The following is a 17,910-nucleotide window of genomic DNA, read 5'->3' as shown; positions in this document are numbered from 1 at the left end:
ATGTGAGTGAAATTCTTGTGTGCGAGCTTCACAAGCAACAGAGTTGTGCAAAATACAATAATGTAAACAAGCAAAATACAAGAATGGCTACATCTGAAACTAATAAATATATGTACAATATATAATAGTATATGCATTTCTGGATGTGTATACTAAATATTTTTCTACGTGTGTGTGTGTGTGTGTGTGTGTGTGTGTGTGTGTGTGTGTGTGTGTGTGTGTGTGTGTGTGTACACATATTTTACAAATTAAATAGAGTAAACAATAAATAAAATATATAAAAATATACAGAGTTGAGACATGTGCAGAACAGTGGCATTACTGTACAGTATGGAGTGCATAATGTTAAAGTTCCAGTAGTGAAGGTGAGGTGTCTATGACGTGTTCAGCAGTCTGATGGCCTGATGGAAAAAGCTGTCTCTCAGTCTGCTGGTACGGGACCGGATGCTGCAGAACCTCCTTCCTGATGGAAGTAGTCTGAACAGTTTATGGCTGGGGTGACTGGAGTCCTTGATGATCCTCCCCGCTTTCCTCAGGCACCGCTTCCTGTAGATGTCAATGAAACATAGAAAAGAAGAACAGAGTGCATATGTTAATAGAGCAGCAAGCATCATAACATATTGTAACATAGAAGTGATCGAAGCTGTAACAGGCCACATTGCTGCAACATGTGGCTTTCTTGAAAGCCTAAGGTTTGACTGCAACCACATTACTTGAATTCATGCTTTAGCCTTTAACTGAACTTTCTGTTGCAGTGCATTGTGGGTAATGTAAGTGCTAGTTTTGGGCGAGGAAATGTTTGGAATAAAGAGACTGTCCACCACGAGTCTGGGAAAATTTCAAGAGTACAAAATTAAATTATTGGACAATTTTTATTAGATTTGCAAGAGAACATGGACAAGCCTTCATCTTCCCAGGTGGATTCTTTATTTCCTCAGAGTATGAACACTGTACAGATTGTGTGATCTGTGGGTTAGCTGGTCTTGCTTTGATCCCAGTGGATTTTACTACCATTTATATCTGCATAACAGTTTGGGGGGTTTTGTTCCTTGTCCTCCAGGTACAGACAACATTTTAATTTCAGGTGTGAATGAATTATTTAGTCCATACATAATGCATGTCCTTTAACACACCCTTTTTCATTTGACCTTCTCTGACTGGTAAAAGCCCACTGCTTTCAAAGTGTAGTGTCCAATAAATGGTCCATGCTATAATGACAGTGCCAAACATGGCTCAGCAGAACTCTTCAGTAGAATCATCCCAGTGTAAGAAGTCAGTTTAAGCTCGTGTAAGCAATTTTCCTCTCTGTGTTTTCTTTCTAAGGAGAGGGATCGGTATGCCTACAAAATCCACCTGCCGGAAACCGTGGAGCAGCTGAGAAAGTTCAACGCCAGGAGGAAGCTCAAGGTTTAATATTACAATATCATATTGTAATATTCAAGACTTCTGTTCATGATATCATCTCAGTGTGTATTGATGATATACGTAGCTGGGGCCACAGATGCACGTGCTCATGTTCCTGCTGTGGTTTCAGGGGGCCGTGCTAGCTGCAGTGTCCAGTCACAAGTTCAACTCCTTCTACGGAGATCCACCCGAGGAACTCCAAGACTTCTCCAATGATCCCACATCCTCAGGTAGACAAAGACACAGAAGTCAAACTCTTCTTTGTTGTCTTTTTGGCTAAATAATCACACGTTCTCCGTCTAATTTCCTTCCTCTTTTTTTCATGTTTGAGTTCTCCTTTCTCTGTAAGGCCCTGTGCAGGTTGTTACAAGAAAGTTTGTGCAACAAGCTCTTAAATATACACCAAAGACAAGAGCTGTAATCAGAGGATCTACTGAGTATCTCTTTATGAAGATTAAGTCTCATACAGATTCCAGCAACTGAAAACACAAATCATTTCCAGTTTATCAGTGTTAATCTCAGAGGCACTTGTGAAGCAACTGCTTCTGAATGTTTAAATGTTGATGGCAGCATATGCACAATGCCAATGTTTTCATTTTTTGTGTATTTTTCTTAATGCTTCCCACATGCTAGGACTGCTAGCAGCAGAACGTAGGTACCTGTTTGTTCTCTCTGTGCTGTGCTTTGTAGTAGTTTGTGTAGCCCTGTCACCATAACTGCCTTTGCTATTTGATATGTTGTTTCACATTTAACTGTTAAAAGCAAGTTTGTTGTGGCCATTTTATGCCACCTAAAATAAACGATTAGATGTTGTGTCCTGGAATGGTAGTGCCAGTCCTGCTGTTTATTCTGGCACGATCCCTGAAGTGTAGTTATTTTTATATTACAAACCCACACTTAAACACAGGAGCTGTTATAACAGTTTAGAGGTCATTGCCCGTGTATGAGGAGTGATCACAACCTTACCTGATATCAAATTAGTCTCTTTTTAAAAAATCTTCTTGTGCCCCTCCTCTAAGGCTTGTTCTGTCCCATTGCACATGTATGCATTGTGCGCTGTGTAGTAAATTCAACTTAAGTCTTGTAACTCTGATAAGTAGAAGAAACTAAATTAGATTCTGTTTTTGAAATAGATATTTTCTCTAAATGAGCTGTGCACCTGCCCACTACGATAATCTCACGCTAAGGGACGAGTTCACACAGACAGCCCTGATGATCTTAAAGTAGAGATGTGCTAAATTTAAATCGGCCAAAGTTTTGGTGGCTGAGGAACTGAACTGTAGAACAGTATTGAAAAGAAATGGAGGTCATTATTGTGACAGACCTAATCGAAAGTGCAGCCAGGCTGAATAACTGAGAAACTGTTTTGGCGCTTGAGAGCTGTGCAGATTTGCTGAGTGACTGATGGACTTCTGACGTGCGTGCTTTGCAGGTGCTGTGTCTCAGGTGTTGGACAGTTTAGAGGAGATCCACGCTTTGACGGACTGCAGTGAAAAAGATTTAGATTTCCTCCACAGTGTTTTCCAGGACCAGCATCTACACACACTGCTCGATGTAAGTGTCACACAAGCAAATGAGCGATTGTCAACACTTCACTCTAACAGCTGGAACAGTGGGAGATAGTGTGTTTTATTTTTGTTGTTGTATTTTTCCATTAATAGTTTTTTTTTTTTTTTTAAATATTATTTATAAAAAATGAAACTTTAATATCATTTTCTGGTATTTGGTTTACAGTTGACTGTGCGTCGTTAACTGTAAGGATGGGAGTTTTGTGCAGATCGCACAGTGATGTGTGAACTGCGTGAACTGAGCCTAAGCTAAAAATAGACATTGAGAACTAGCTCTGTTCCAGGTCATTGTCACTCAGATGATTATTCCAAAAGCATGCACAAATGTTAGATGTATAGCCAGATGTCCATTTTATTTCAGTTGCATCCCCTTATTTTAAAGAGTCCACTGTGGTTGCCTTTCATAGCCTACAAATCCAACGTTAGGCTGTTGCAGTGCACGGAAACTTCTGCACCCATTCTATCGCACATGAAGCTTGATCTAAAGATGTAAATGTCAAAGGAGCTTGCAAAGAAAAGCGTCTGGACTTCTTTAAGTTGCTTGAAGACGTTTCACCTCTCATCCGAGAAGCTTCTTCAGTTCTAAGGTCAAATGGTGGAGAGCCCCAGATATAAACCTAGTGGGAGTGTCCCCCCACAGAGGGACAAAAGGACCCCCTGATGATCCTCTAATCGCCTGAGCCAAGGTGTGAAACTGGGTGTGGGTCCCAATCAGCCAGGGTTTTGGGTGAGCTCATTGTGAAACCTGGCCCCACCTTATCATGCGAATTCCTGAGGTCAGATGGCCCAGGATGTGAGTGGGCGTTCAGGCGTCTGGGGAGGGAACTCAAAACTGGATTATAGATGGCAGAGAGTTGGTGTCGTAAACCAACCAATCCGTAAATCGCGGATGAGAGGTGAAACGTCTTCAAGCAACTTAAAGAAGTCCAGACGCTTTTCTTTGCAAGCTCCTTTGACTACGATGACCTGGATGACTGAGAACCTTCACAGACAACCCTGTAAATGTGTTTTTCGATACTTCAGTAAATATGTGGACCTGTTTTTGTTTTTCTTCTTTACTTGCATTGTACTTGCTGTAATTTTACTGGCTGACAGAAATTCATTGTTCTATCCTTTCATCTCCACTTTAAACAGCTGTCAAGCAGAAACATTAGGGATTATTCCACTTAGTGCTTTTAAGGAATCTTAGGTTTACAAGAAATCCTTTAATACACTGCTCTAAAAAGAATTCAGGAACACTTTGAAAACACATCACATAGGGCTGCTCGATTATGGCAAAAATGATAATCACGATTATTTTCACTGAAATTGAGATCTCGATTATTTGACGATATTTATTTAACAATAACAATGTGTTGAATAATGGCTTTAAAGATTGTCAAAAAATAATACTGATAACAGTGCAAATGTTTGCAATATAAAAAATAAATTAAAAATGTAAACATCTATGTTTAGTGAACTTTGCAGTGTTGCTCTGTGGTGCAGCACGACACCGTAGCAAAGTTTACACACGTCTGACTCCACGAACCCATAATGTTTCCAACCACTGAAGGTTTTTTTTTACCTCTCTTTTCAACCAACGGCAGTCACTCTCCTCTCCAAATAACTTCTGCTTAGCTTTCCGAGCTTCCCCCGGGTCCTCTTAATTGTTGTGACGCGTGTTCGAAATGCAGAGAGGTGCGCTCGATTTGCCACACGGAGCAGCGCGAGAGTAAAGCACGAGGGAGGTGCTAATAATCGGCTCAGTCATTTTTAATGATCATTGAAAGCCCAGATCGTAATTTAGATTAAAATTTGATTAATTGAGCAGCCCTAACATCACATGTAAAGTACAGTGTGTTAATACACAGAAACTGTTGATAAGCCCAGCTGCTCCTATGAAATCGTCACTTAATACTACAGCTCTGTTTTACTGTGAAACAATTTCCACAGCCTCTTCTTACAGGTGTTGTTAACAAAGACCTTTTTAAAAATATGTGTTTCTTACTGCTACATAATCATGTGTTATAAACTTTATTAGCTCTTTATTCTGCTGCTCGTCTGTGAGTTTGGTTTGGACAGAGCAGCCACTCTTTCTGCAGCGAGGGGATTTGGAAGCAGCCTCACGCATGAATATTAAAGCCTTTTTCTGCTCATTTCCAGCTCTGCATTTTTTTTAACTTTGGCCTCTGATAGTGAAGTTTTGCATTATTCATAGTTCAATTTAATGTTTTAGGGTTGAACAGCAGGTGCGTGCAGCGTCTGTGGTCAGGGACAGTACTGTATTATAAAAGGGATAGGTCCTCTCTGTGATATCATACACAGGTTAGTGTAGAAAAAAAGTGTGTGAAATGGATCATTTAGAGCAGACAGAAGCCTGAGCTTTTGACGTACAGCCATAACTTGTACAGCTATGGCTTTCAAACTTTACATGTTTAATATAGGCATGAACTTTTGTAACAATAAATAAAAGACAGAAAATAAGGAAAAGCCTAACAGGTCCACTGTAAACATGCTTTGGGTTTTAGGAAAGCATTTAGTGCCCCCATTCCACTACTGTGATGTACCTCACAACCAGTGTTTTTGGAGGGGGCACAATGTCTTTGTGGAAATAACCCCTTAATAAGATTCAGTCATTGCTTGTGATATAAGGCATAAATAGCATCTTTCCACACACGGGGATGCTCTTTCCTCTGGAGGCATTATGAAAAGGTCATGTTGTTTTTTAAGATGTGTCCTTAACACAGCAGCAGCAGCAGCAGCTCGCTTGGACTTGACAAATGGTCCGGTTGCTGCTTGTTTCCGTGACTCAGGGATGTTGACAGAAACATCTGAGTCGTAGGTGACAGCAGCAGACCGTGACCTACAACTGGTGCGCCACATTCAAACCGTATTGGGTCACAAAATCGCAGCACAGGGGCCAGACCACATTTAAGATTTAGTTGGACTCCGAGCACATCATTTTGCCTTTGAGGCAGCTGTGCTTTCTCTTCCTTTGATCCACTTTGTTTAGTCTGATTTCTGCGCTGTAGTTTGTTAAACTGAAAAAGCCGGTGTGAGCGGTGTTTTTATAGTAAATGAGGCACATCATTAAGTGAAAGATAATTACAATGAATATGAGCAAATGCCAGTTAATGTGCTCTGTGTTGAGATTTAGCTCAGCTACTTTAATACACATATTTCTGCATTTAAAACAAATTGGTTAAAATCAATGGGAGAATTTAACTTAGGATTTGACTCAAAGTAGGATTGATTGGTCAGCTCTCAGGACTGTTTTGGCCAATTATGTGTTTAGTTATTTTCGCTCTAAAGTACAAGTGTGGACAAATCTTTAGATACACTTCATCATTTAAAAGACAAACTCTTGTAACTAATGGTATCCCCTTAATATTTTTCCATATTTAGCATGGACACCAAAGATGGTACCCTTAATTTAATATCTTCCGGAGAACCATTGAACTTTTATGGGGATTTCCTTCCACTTTGGAGCTAAAAGAGGCCACCCAAACACATGAGATATCAGTGGAAAGCCCAGGATGTCCTCTATTTAGTACATCAGGACTTAGTAGGATAGCTCAAATAAGTCAAAAGATATAGACCAAAACCAAATGTCCACAGTGTGACATAAATGTATAGGCTGGTTCTCGGGAGAATATTTTGTAGGACCACCTTTTGCAGCAACTGCTCAAGCTGTCTCAGCTTTGAAGGCCAGCGTCTCCAAGCTCCAGTTTTCAGAGTAGGCATGGTGTTCTTTAATTTTTTCCTTCTGTAAACACAGAGCTCATCTGAAAGGTCAAAGGCTCCAGTTTCATCTCATCTGACAAAAGGACATCCTCCCAGAAGCTTTTGGGCTCATCAGCATGCATTTTGGTGCATTCCTGTTTTTGATGTTCATTAGTGTTCAAAATTAAACAGATGGTGTGATCAGAACACACTGGTTCGTTGGTTTTGGATGATTTCGTTGCTCTTGTTCAATCATCCAGACCATGCTTCTGATCAACCTGGTCTTGCATTTCCTCTTGAGTCCCAGGAGGTTGACCACAGTCTCATTAACCTTCTAATTTGCAATACTATTGTCAACTTTGGTCACAAGAACATGAAGCTGCTTGGAGATTGTCTTATGGCCTTTGTCTTTAACATTGCTATCTATAGAACTCCTCAACCAGCTCTCTCCTTTGCTTTCTCTCATCCATGTTCACTGTACACAATGATATCAAACTACAGTTGCATGTTTTTGCCTACAAATAGGCCGTACAGCAGCATTTGTTTTGATAATTGTACTCTATTACATCCCAAAGATAATACAGGTATATATTTGATAACTGCTTTTAACTGAACCATTTTTCAGGAGAAATGAAGCATTGTTTCAATGACAAATGACAAATTTGTCCACATCTTTGAATATACAGTTTCCAGTCAACAGTGCCAAGCCCTTTTACAAACACTCTGTGTTGTAAGCAGCTCAAATACAATAACATGAAACAGTCAAACATGCATCTCTCCTGTTCACCCCCACTTTCACACCCCAGCCCTGCTCTGAGGAGGGGGAGTCAGGAAAGGACAGAGCATCACAGGCCAGCCTCGGTCATTGAAAATAAACAATGGCTGGTATTGTCAGGCCTCAGTGCCATTCACAGCAAGCGCACCCTTCATCACTGTATGCGCGGCTCAAAGTCGCCTGCACATCGAGGGAATACACAAAATCCTGAAGACTGTGAACGGATGGAGCCTCCTGGCTTACAAAACTCATGTCTGTGTGTTTGCGATCTATTGGCTGTGTTTTTGTGACACTACACTTTCTGTCTTTTGGGTGAGTTTGTTGTCTTCCGTTTTTTTTCCCTTCATCTGATGTGTTAGCACAAAGAGTTTTGTCAAGACATGCCTCAAGCTAATTCGAAGTCAACCCGACATCCCCCAGTGTGTGTTTCTGGTGTTTGACATGTATAATGAGGCATTTTAGTCGAGTGCATTTGTATTTGTATTTTTCTTTTTTCCTCGTGTATCCGAAACTCCTCAGGCTTTCGAGCTAATGGAGGCGAGGAAAAAGAAGTTACCCTCAAGGAACTGATGTCTGCATTTACTTGTCACTAATAAGAAATGAGGAAATCGCACTGTTTCTCATCATAAAATAAGAGCCGTCGCTTGTTTGTCGTGGCTGTTGCCACATGCACACGCCGTCACGAGATCATGATCGAATGTGTGCCTGTGTGTGACAGCTGTAACAGTGAAATCTGCATCTGTGCACATATCTTTGAGTGTCTCGTTGGTTGGTTTGTCTTTTGTTACCCTTAATTCAGACTTCGGTCTTTGCTACACTTTTATGTAAAACTCCATCAGAGGTCAGCTCACGATTGCTTAACACTCAACAAAACCAGAAAGATGTTGAAAGCATGAGGACATGAGCGCAGTAAATATGCGTAAATGCTCAGTGGCTGCGGACGGCGTGTGGCACAGCACGCACTCGTGGTGCCAACCGCCATTCAGGTTTCCTGAGGAGTGTGCTGTTTGTCTTTTGAGGAGTTTGTTCAAAAAGAATTGGATACAAATGCACTCTTGAGATGTGTGCGTGCAATCTGTGTAGGTTTCTTTTGGGGCTTTTTTTTTTCCTGGCGATGTCAGGTTGTCACAGCGGTACAGGCATTGGAACTCTACCTAATGTTGTAATCAGCATCTTCCTCCCCAGTATACTGCTATTGACTCACAGTCCCTCCTCTCCTACGTCTCTCTTCCTTTGTCTGCCAGCCCTCATTCCAGTTTAGAGGACTGATGTCCATGTGTGGATGAACCATTAGAAACTTACAGGAATGTACCAGATGTGTCTTACAACTCATTCCTTGCGATAGCTGATGTTTTCTCGTTTCCCCCTACAGCTCTATAATGGAAAGAAGTCACTGTTCCCTTATCCAGAACTAAAATTAACACTGCATTCCAGATTTGTGTGTCATTACTGAGCCTCACCAACGCTACAAATAAAGGCTGTTCTTTATTAATATGTATGTGGAAACATTGTTACCCTGTGCAAAAAAGTGCATATGTAAAATTTGATTTATGAATCATGCACACCAGCCTGTTGTGCCTACCCAGGCTTTTCTTAACCACCTGAACCAACAGGTTTGTGCATTCAGTCTACATACCATCTGCATATTTCCACACTTCTATTTCTCTATATAAAAAAAAAAAATTAACCTGGAGGTGAAGCGGAAACAGTGATGATAATGTTGTAAGAGAGAAGGCTGCACCGCTGAGACAGGAAGGCAGGAGAAAGTCAGACTGAAGAGACTGAAACAATTAAGTGGATGCCAGAAGAAGCACAGCTTTGTGTTCCCACTGGAGCCATGGCATTTGAAACCAAAAAATAAGGCAAGGCTCTGGTTGAAACAAAGCAGATCTCAATGTTGTTTCCCCTGAGAAATACTCACTGTGGCTCAAGTGAAAAAGCCAAAAGTTCGAGCTTCATGCTGCTCTAAGTGCTCCAATTCAGACTGGCTCTATATCATCATCTCAGGTGCAGAGCTCTGGCTGTAAACATGTAAGCCCCGCCCACCTGTTAAAATCTTTAGTCTACCTGGGATGGCCAATCAGAATCAAGCTTGCTTAAGGGAAGAGGAAGGGAGCTAAAATGGATCATTTCAGACAGAGGATGAACTGATGGGCTGCACTAACACCTGGAATTAGGTAAAAAAAAAAAAGGATTATTTCAAGCTGTGAGTCATGCAAAGCTACTCTAGTAAAGGCCATGTTAAAATATGGAGTTGAAATGAGCATAATGGGCTCAATTTAAATACAATTAGAACACCAGCCAAAGAACACCTGCATGTCTTCCTGTAAATTATTCAGAGGGAAATTAGGATTGTCATTGTTTAAAAAATATTTTTTTTAGAAATATATATATATAAAAAAAAAAAAAAAACACCCAGCACGCCCCTGCGGGCGGTTTATCCTTCAAGCTCGGGTCCTCTACCAGAGGCCTGGGAGCTTGAGGGTCCTGCGCAGTATCTTAGCTGTTCCCAGGACTGCGCTCTTCTGGACAGAGATCTCCGATGTTATTCCCGGGATCTGCTGGAGCCACTCGCCTAGCTTGGGAGTCACCGCACCTAGTGCTCTGATTACCACTGGGACCACCGTTACCTTCACCCTCCACATCCTCTCGAGCTCTTCTCTGAGCCCTTGGTATTTCTCCAGCTTCTCGTGTTCCTTCTTCCTGATATTGCTGTCATTCGGAACCGCTACATCGATCACTACGGCCGTCTTCTTCTGTTTGTCTACCACCACTATGTCCGGTTGGTTAGCCACCACCATTTTGTCCGTCTGTATCTGGAAGTCCCACAGGATCTTAGCTCGGTCATTCTCCACCACCCTTGGGGGCATCTCCCATTTTGACCTCGGGACTTCTAGGTTATACTCGGCACAGATGTTCCTGTACACTATGCCGGCCACTTGGTTATGGCGTTCCATGTATGCCTTGCCTGCTAGCATCTTGCACCCTGCTGTTATGTGCTGGATTGTCTCTGGGGCATCTTTACACAGCCTGCACCTGGGGTCTTGCCTGGTGTGATAGACCCCAGCCTCTATGGATCTTGTACTCAGAGCTTGTTCTTGTGCTGCCATGATTAGTGCCTCTGTGCTGTCTTTCAGTCCAGCTTTGTCCAGCCACTGGTAGGATTTCTGGATATCAGCCACCTCCTCTATCTGCCGGTGGTACATACCGTGCAGGGGCCTGTCCTTCCATGATGGTTCCTCGTCTCCCTCCTCTTTCTTGGGTTTCTGCTGCCTGAGGTATTCACTGAGCACTCGGTCAGTTGGGGCCATCTTCCCAATGTATTCTTGGATGTTCCTTGTCTCATCCTGGACTGTGGTGCTGACACTCACCAGTCCCCGGCCCCCTTCCTTCCGCTTAGCGTACAGCCTCAGGGTGCTGGACTTGGGGTGAAACCCTCCATGCATGGTCAGGAGCTTTCTTGTCTTTATGTCAGTGGCTTCTATCTCCTCCTTTGGCCAGCCTATTACCCCAGCAGGGTACCTGATCACGGGCAGGGCGTATGTGTTGATGGCCCGGATCTTGTTCTTACCATTCAGCTGACTCCTCAGGACTTGCCTGACCCTCTGCAGGTACTTGGTGGTTGCAGCCTTTCTAGCGGCCTCTTCATGGTTCCCATTTGCCTGCGGGATCCCCAGGTACTTGTAACTGTCCTCTATGTCTGCAATGTTGCCTTCTGGTAGTTCAATCCCCTCAGTTCTGACTACCTTCCCTCTCTTTGTTACCATCCGACTACACTTCTCCAGTCCGAACGACATTCCAATGTCATTGCTGTATAGCCTGGTAGTGTGGATCAGTGAATCGATGTCTCGTTCACTCTTGGCATACAGCTTGATGTCATCCATGTACAGGAGGTGGCTGACAACTGCTCTGTTCCATAGTCGGTATCCGTAGCCAGTCTTGTTAATGATCTCACTGAGGGGGTTCAGGCCTATGCAGAACAGTAGTGGGGACAGAGCATCTCCTTGGTAGATCCCGCACTTGATGGTAACTTGTGCTATGGGCTTGGAGTTGGCCTCTAGTGTTGTACGCCACATCCCCATTGAGTTCCTGATGAAGGCTCTTAGGGTCCCATTGATCTTGTACAATGTTCACGATCACAAAAAAAGCCCCAATATATATATATATATATATATATATATATATATATATTTTGGGGCTTTTTTTGTGATCGTGAACCAGAAAATAAGAATCTGGGGCAGCCGAGTATTTAGTCGCACAACTTCAAACTTCAGTTTTGGGCATGTGTAGCACCACAGACGACTTCTGTTTGTGCATTTCACCCCCTCCACGAAGGCACGCTTTTCTTAAGACAGCTGCAGACACTTTTGATTCAAACTAGAAGCAAAGTGAATGTCTCAGTGCAGTGAAACAGCAGCTACATGTACTTGGTGTACAAAATGCAAAAAGATTTTTTAGGTTAATGTTTATCATTGTGCGCTGCATGATGTCGTCTGCTGTCGTGTTTGTAAGAGGGAGAACAGAGCAGCGTTGAGTCTAGGGCTGGTACAAACACAGTTTGTCTGTGACTCTGTGTCTGCCTCCGAGAGTGCTTTTCTTTGTACACATTATGCAGCCCGCTCATGCACTGCAGAGCAGGTTAAATGAAAACTACAAGTTGCTCCTCAAACATCACATTGTTGTTGCTTTGTATATGATTAGAGCTGCTTTCCACAGCTGTGGTTGTCTGTGTCTTTTGTTCCAAAAAGCCACCCTCTGCTTTGATTTGAGCTTCAGCTGCTGCTTTTGTTTGGACTGTGTCCAGGGCCACTTTTCTATCCAGACATGCAGTCTCGTTAATAAACATCGGCGATGCAGAGCAGTGCTGTTTATTAGTCACAGGATTTTTATAAGCTTGTGTCTGTTGTCTTTCAGTCAGAGTGATGAGGAAACAAGGTTGTGGCGGTTTTAGGACGGGGGGGGCAAACTGTAAAAGTGGCATCAGCACTCAAGCTTACGCTTTTTCATAGAAACTTCTTTAAGTTTAAGTGTTACATCAATTTTAATTTTGTGTGCACTTGATGCAGCCAAAGAGAGAGATGTGGTTGTTGTTGCTGCTGAAACCTTGTGAATTTCTACTCATAAAACTTGGAAAGGTGTACTAGTTGAGCAGTTTTGTGCACATACGCACATTGACCGTGTTCTGATAAACATTAAGGCTCTAACCATTTTCTGGGTTTAAATATAATGTATATAATGTGTTTAATATAATATATAAAAGGGAAAAACAGCCTGAAGAGCAGAGTAAGGTGTTGGGCCACCGCCTACTGTCAGAATGTCTTTGTGCTCTTGGTTATTAGTGAATGAAACATCAATGTTCCTAAAACATCCCCCTCATTCAGTGGTTTGTTGAAGGAGCTGAGAGCAAATCTAACGGTCAGAGGATGGAAGTGGTTGAATGGTTCTAAGGTGCCACACATTATTTTGCAAATGTGTGCTGTTCTTGTGGATTTCGCCTCTGTCAGTGCGCCCCGGGGCAGCTGTGGCTACACTGTAGCTGCCATCACCAGTGTGTGAATGTGTGTGTGGATGACTGAATGTAGTGTAAAGCGCTTTGGGGTCCTCAGGGACTAAGTAAAGCGCTATACAAATACAGGCCATTTACTGTTTGGCTTAGCCTTGGCCACAGAAGACATTATTCAAAATACATTTATCCATTCTTATTTGGTCTTTGAAGAGTTTTTCTTTTTTGTTGTCGTAGTGTTTTTTTTGTTTTGTTTTTTATTAATATAGTTTTCTCTCCATATCTTATGTGTCTCTATACACTGATCAGGCATAACATTGACAGGTGACGTGAATAACACTGATTATCTCTTCATCATGGCACCTGTTAGTGGTTGCGTTATGTTAAGGATTCTCTTGTCCTCAAAGTTGATGTGTTGGATGCAGGAAGAATGGGCAGGCGCAAGGATGCGAGCACGTGTGGGACACGGGCCAAATTGTGATAGCTGGACAACTGGGTCAGAGAATCTTAAAAAGTGCAGATCTTGTGGGGTGTTCCCAGTCTGCAGTGATCAGTGATTAAAAAGTGGCCCACGCGGTCCGATCCAACAGATGAGCTACTGTAGCGCAAATTGCCAAAAAAGGTAATGCTGGGATTTTTGTTGTGGTTGTTGCTCTTTGTTGGGGTTTTTTGTAACTCGTATATGTATATTAGAACTCAACCGTGAAAATAAAGTGGAAGCATGTACACATTCCCACATTTTCAAATGTGTTCAATAAAGCGATATTGATGTAGCATCAGGAAGTTACTATGTGAATGTTGCAGCCATGAACAGCTTTGTCTGATATAGCAAATATGTAGAAGACGTGTCGTTGGTCGTGTTGACCTCAGTGAAAACTCATTTCTGGTCACAGTCTCGCTGTCCAGCTCATTGTCCTTGTGCTTTTTATCTTTCAGCTCTACGATAAGATCAACACCAAGTCATCCCCACAGATCCGAAACCCCCCCAGTGATGCCGTGCAGAGAGCCAAAGAGGTGAGAAAACGTGCATTATTTTCCTCCCACGCTTACATTCTTCACATCAACACTTGCATTCATGCGATGTGTGTGATGAATTTAATACCTCGTATGGATGACACACTTACTGCTTTTCTCTTGTTCACCACACACTTCTGTTTCTGCTCAGGCTGCATTAATCCTCTTGCTCACTAAAACTCTCAACTCTTCACTGCCATCGATCGCTCTGCTCACCTTTAAAGAAGCTGCTGTTTGTTTGTGGGTCTTGGCACAACCAGGGGTCCTTAAAGTGTGTCTGGGGTGGCCTTAACAAAATTGAAAATAATTCCCTATGATTTTCTTGTTGCTGTTATTCTAATAAGACATTAAGCACTAGAGTCTATGGAGTCGTATTTGTACTTGAGGTTCTGTTTCATTAAGGTCTGTTTATTTTTAAAAAAAAAAAAAAAGAGAGGGGAAAAAAAGCACCTTCTGTTCTGTGAAGGAGAGGAACGAGGTACAAAAATACAGTATATTTTCCCCCCTTTGTTTACATGTGATCACATATGTGACACCTGCACTGATAGCCCCTGTCGTCTTCACAGTTATCCCTTAAATATCGGCTCTTCACGGAGTGCAGCTGTGTGGTGGGGCGACTTGGTGCTGTACTTAGTGTCTCTCCTTCAGGAAAAATCTCTCTCATACTACCAAACAAGAGCCTAACCACCAGCACCCTAGTGCATGACAGAAAAGACAGAATGAGCCACTGAAGGAGCTTTCACATCCAGCTGATAGTTGCTCATAGAAGGGCCCATGAGGCTGCCATTCCCCTGGTAGAAAGTGCTTGCACACCCTGAGGCAACAAGAGATCTTTGGTACTGTAAACTATAAAGATGGCCTCCACAGAACGAATGGAAAAGCCTCTGTTTAGATAAAGCTTTACATTTGGCTAGTAAAACAGAAGAATATTGCCTGGTATGTGTGGAGCATGGTGACAGACCTCATGATGGAGGCACTGAAGACTAAAGTCTAATAAATGTTGTCCACCTGAGATGCAGTGCTTAGACGAAAGACTTTAGAAGCCACCATAGGGCCAGATAAGCAACCAGGCACAGCTCAATATGTGTTCGGTTAACTAAGCCATCTTCCACCCCACCGTCCAGGTCCAGTTACTATCCATAGCAAGGCACAGGGATGTGGGTAGTCACTGATTTGACCCTTGTAGAGGCTGGCTCTAAAACAAAATCCGGGAACAGGGCCGCGTGTATTTTTACAATTGTTAAGGGTAGGAAGAAAACCCTGAAAACCAGTGGAGTATGCCACTCCACCTGCAGCTTCACCACTGTGTGGCAAAACAGAGAAAACAGATATGTTGTCTTTCCCAGCACTTCCTACACAAATGTCACCCGTCTTCCTCAGGGTTGAACGCTAGAGCTGGTGACAAAACACATTTTCTTTGGGTTCAGTCAGCATTCTGCTAGTGTTGTAGACCCCAGACAGGCAGGGCATCCCTCATGCTGTTTCTTCTCATGTAAAGAGAAATAGTATTGAATAGAAGATCTCTTCATTTGCTTCAATTTGATAATAATAATAACTTTATTTATAAAGCGCTTTCAAACAAAGTGCAGAATATACCAAAATATTGAGCATGTCCATCCAAATAAGAATGGATACTACTGCATGGAAGACTTGAAATGAATGCTTCACAGGCAGCCTATGCCCCATCTGAAGAGCAGTGGCTAACTTCAGCACTGTCAGCTAAGCAAACTTCATATTTGTTAGAGGTTTTCTGAGGAATGATTGTGATGACAGCAGGATATATGCTGGCAGGGTTTCATATATGTCATCTGCCTTAAAGGGGTGAATATACGTGTTTTAAGATAGGAAACCCAGTGTTCCTTCTGATTGGCTACCAAACAAAATGTTTAAACAACAGGTGAGTGGGCTGTGTTTTTGGATTTCATGCAAAGCAAAGAGTAGAAAAACTGTCTGACACCAAGTGTTTAGAGCAATCTGAGCTGTTGGCTCACATAGATTAATTATACATACACTGACCTCATTATTTGAAACCTTGACCTTGTTTAAAATGAACATCGACCATTGGAGCATTATTTGATGGAAAATAAGTGAAAGCATAATAGGAGGAGCATAATAGCTTCCTTAAAGCTGCTAAGTGTAAATTTGATTCTGTTTGACCTGCAATCAAATCAGTCTGACAGTGAATTATACTTGATACAAGGGTGTAATGGCAGTCCAGCCATAAACACCCACAGCATCAACTTTACACGTTGATAGCTTAGTTGCAGATCTTACATTCTTAAATTTAGCAGCGGTGTGCTTTCACACTTTTCTGACTATTATTAAGCAACACTGGCTCGTCTTATGTCGTCAGCGACATTTCTCTTGTAAAATTAAAGTAAGTATTTTTTTATCAGCAGCAGCAAGTGACAGGAGAGTTATCTGTTATAGATGCCAGTGCTGTACTCTCTTATTGCTGGAAGATGAACCTGCAGACACAGTGTAGATAATACTATAAAATCTATTCAAATAAATAAATAAATAAATGCATGCTAATATGTAGAGCATACATAGCAAAACTTGCATAGGTGGCCTGTAGCTGGTTACTGTAATGCTGAACCTTTGGTCATCAGATTGCCCCAATCAGAGTAAATAACAGTATATTATTAGTGACAGTATAGAATATCTGTGAAACCACTGAAAAGGTATCTTAGCCTATTAACACTAGCTAGCTAGTCAATGGCACCATGCTACCGTTTTCACTTATTGACTACATATAAAAGATTGATATGCCCACTATGACATCATCCACCGGTTTCTGGTCTCTACAAGTTGCATCCATAAATTGTGTGGGTGCTACACATGGATGCAGATACCTGCTAATCAGTGCTAAATAACATATAGACACAGTACAATAATGTCACTTACCTAATCTGGAACATATGTGTACCACACAGCAACCCATATTATTTGTCATAGTTCACTTAAAAATAAACATTGTTGAGAGGCACAGTATAGTAACTAACAATTGTGGATGTGAAGAGGAGAGCAATCTGCTACATTGGTCTATGTTACCACATCAGCCAGTCGTCCCTTAATTTAAGCCTGAACAATATCCAAATGGAGAAGTTTAAAGTTAGGTAGTTATTTTATTTTGTTGGCTTATTTGGGGCATGGGGTCTATGGTGATTGCTTTTGCAGCCATCCTCTAGTGGGATTAGAGTAATTCCATTTTCTCAGTGAGCTGCTGTCATTGATGACACATTACCTAATCTGAAGTGTGAATGTGTTCCAACAAGATGCCAGTAGTGGCAGCATTATTGTGCAATAGTAAATCTCTACCTGCTGCTATACCTGGAATGTTGGACCTTGGGTTGAGCTTTTTAACCAGCTACTTGAAGCCCTGCGTTTTCGCTGCGTAACCACATGAGTTATTTCCAGCCACTGTTTCCTCTTCCTGTCTTATGGCGTGCAGCTAGCAATGCTTGGTTAAATCATTTACTTTTGATTTACACATATTTTCTAGTATTTGGGTTTGAAGGAAGTTGGTTTGGAAACATATTTGACAATGCTTTATCTTCTGCTTTGAGTTTGTGTGGGAGCCCCATCAAAAACCTGTCCATTATGCTAGCTGTGTCCAAGTTTGTTTGTTTGTTTTTTAATTCATACCGCACCCCCACTGCAATTGCTCTGCGTCTCGGCTCAAACTCCACTGAGCTCGTGTGTGTTGTTAGCCCAGGCCCTGCCTTAAGAACACACTGGCCTGTGTGTTTTTAAAAAGAGACCTACAGCGTCTGTATTTGACCTTCCTCATTACACTCTGCTACATGAGGCATAGACACAAAAACACTAACAATGATGGGTTTGTTAATGCTCTTAGTCTGGTTTTTCTTATAATAGTCTCCAGCATCTGACGGTGACTATGATGAGCTGACAAACATGCAGTTAGTCTGGCCTCACCATCA

At 42.0% G+C, this 17,910-nt stretch overlaps 1 protein-coding gene across 11 annotated transcripts in view; it reads left to right on the top strand.

Moving 5' to 3' along the window:
• The window catches only part of caska (calcium/calmodulin-dependent serine protein kinase a), a 174,554-nt gene that overhangs the window by 126,863 nt on the left and 29,781 nt on the right, over positions 1-17,910 (top strand). For 7 of the 11 annotated variants that reach the window (XM_085383536.1, XM_085383533.1, XM_085383535.1 and 4 more), the window contains exons 9-13: positions 1,324-1,407; positions 1,535-1,634; positions 2,038-2,055; positions 2,837-2,958; positions 13,889-13,966. In XM_085383536.1, the coding sequence (XP_085239662.1) occupies positions 1,324-1,407; positions 1,535-1,634; positions 2,038-2,055; positions 2,837-2,958; positions 13,889-13,966 (402 nt within the window). The remainder of the gene's footprint in view (positions 1-1,323; positions 1,408-1,534; positions 1,635-2,037; positions 2,056-2,836; positions 2,959-13,888; positions 13,967-17,910) is intronic. The other 4 variants (XM_085383534.1, XM_085383537.1, XM_085383531.1 and 1 more) reach the window with 1 other exon arrangement.

The sequence above is a fragment of the Rhamphochromis longiceps genome, linkage group LG16 (genome assembly GCF_057381845.1).
Source record: "Rhamphochromis longiceps isolate RC_006_pf linkage group LG16, R_longiceps_female_GT1.1, whole genome shotgun sequence".
Lineage (NCBI taxonomy): Eukaryota > Metazoa > Chordata > Actinopteri > Cichliformes > Cichlidae > Rhamphochromis > Rhamphochromis longiceps.
This window is presented reverse-complemented; position numbering and strand designations above follow the sequence as displayed.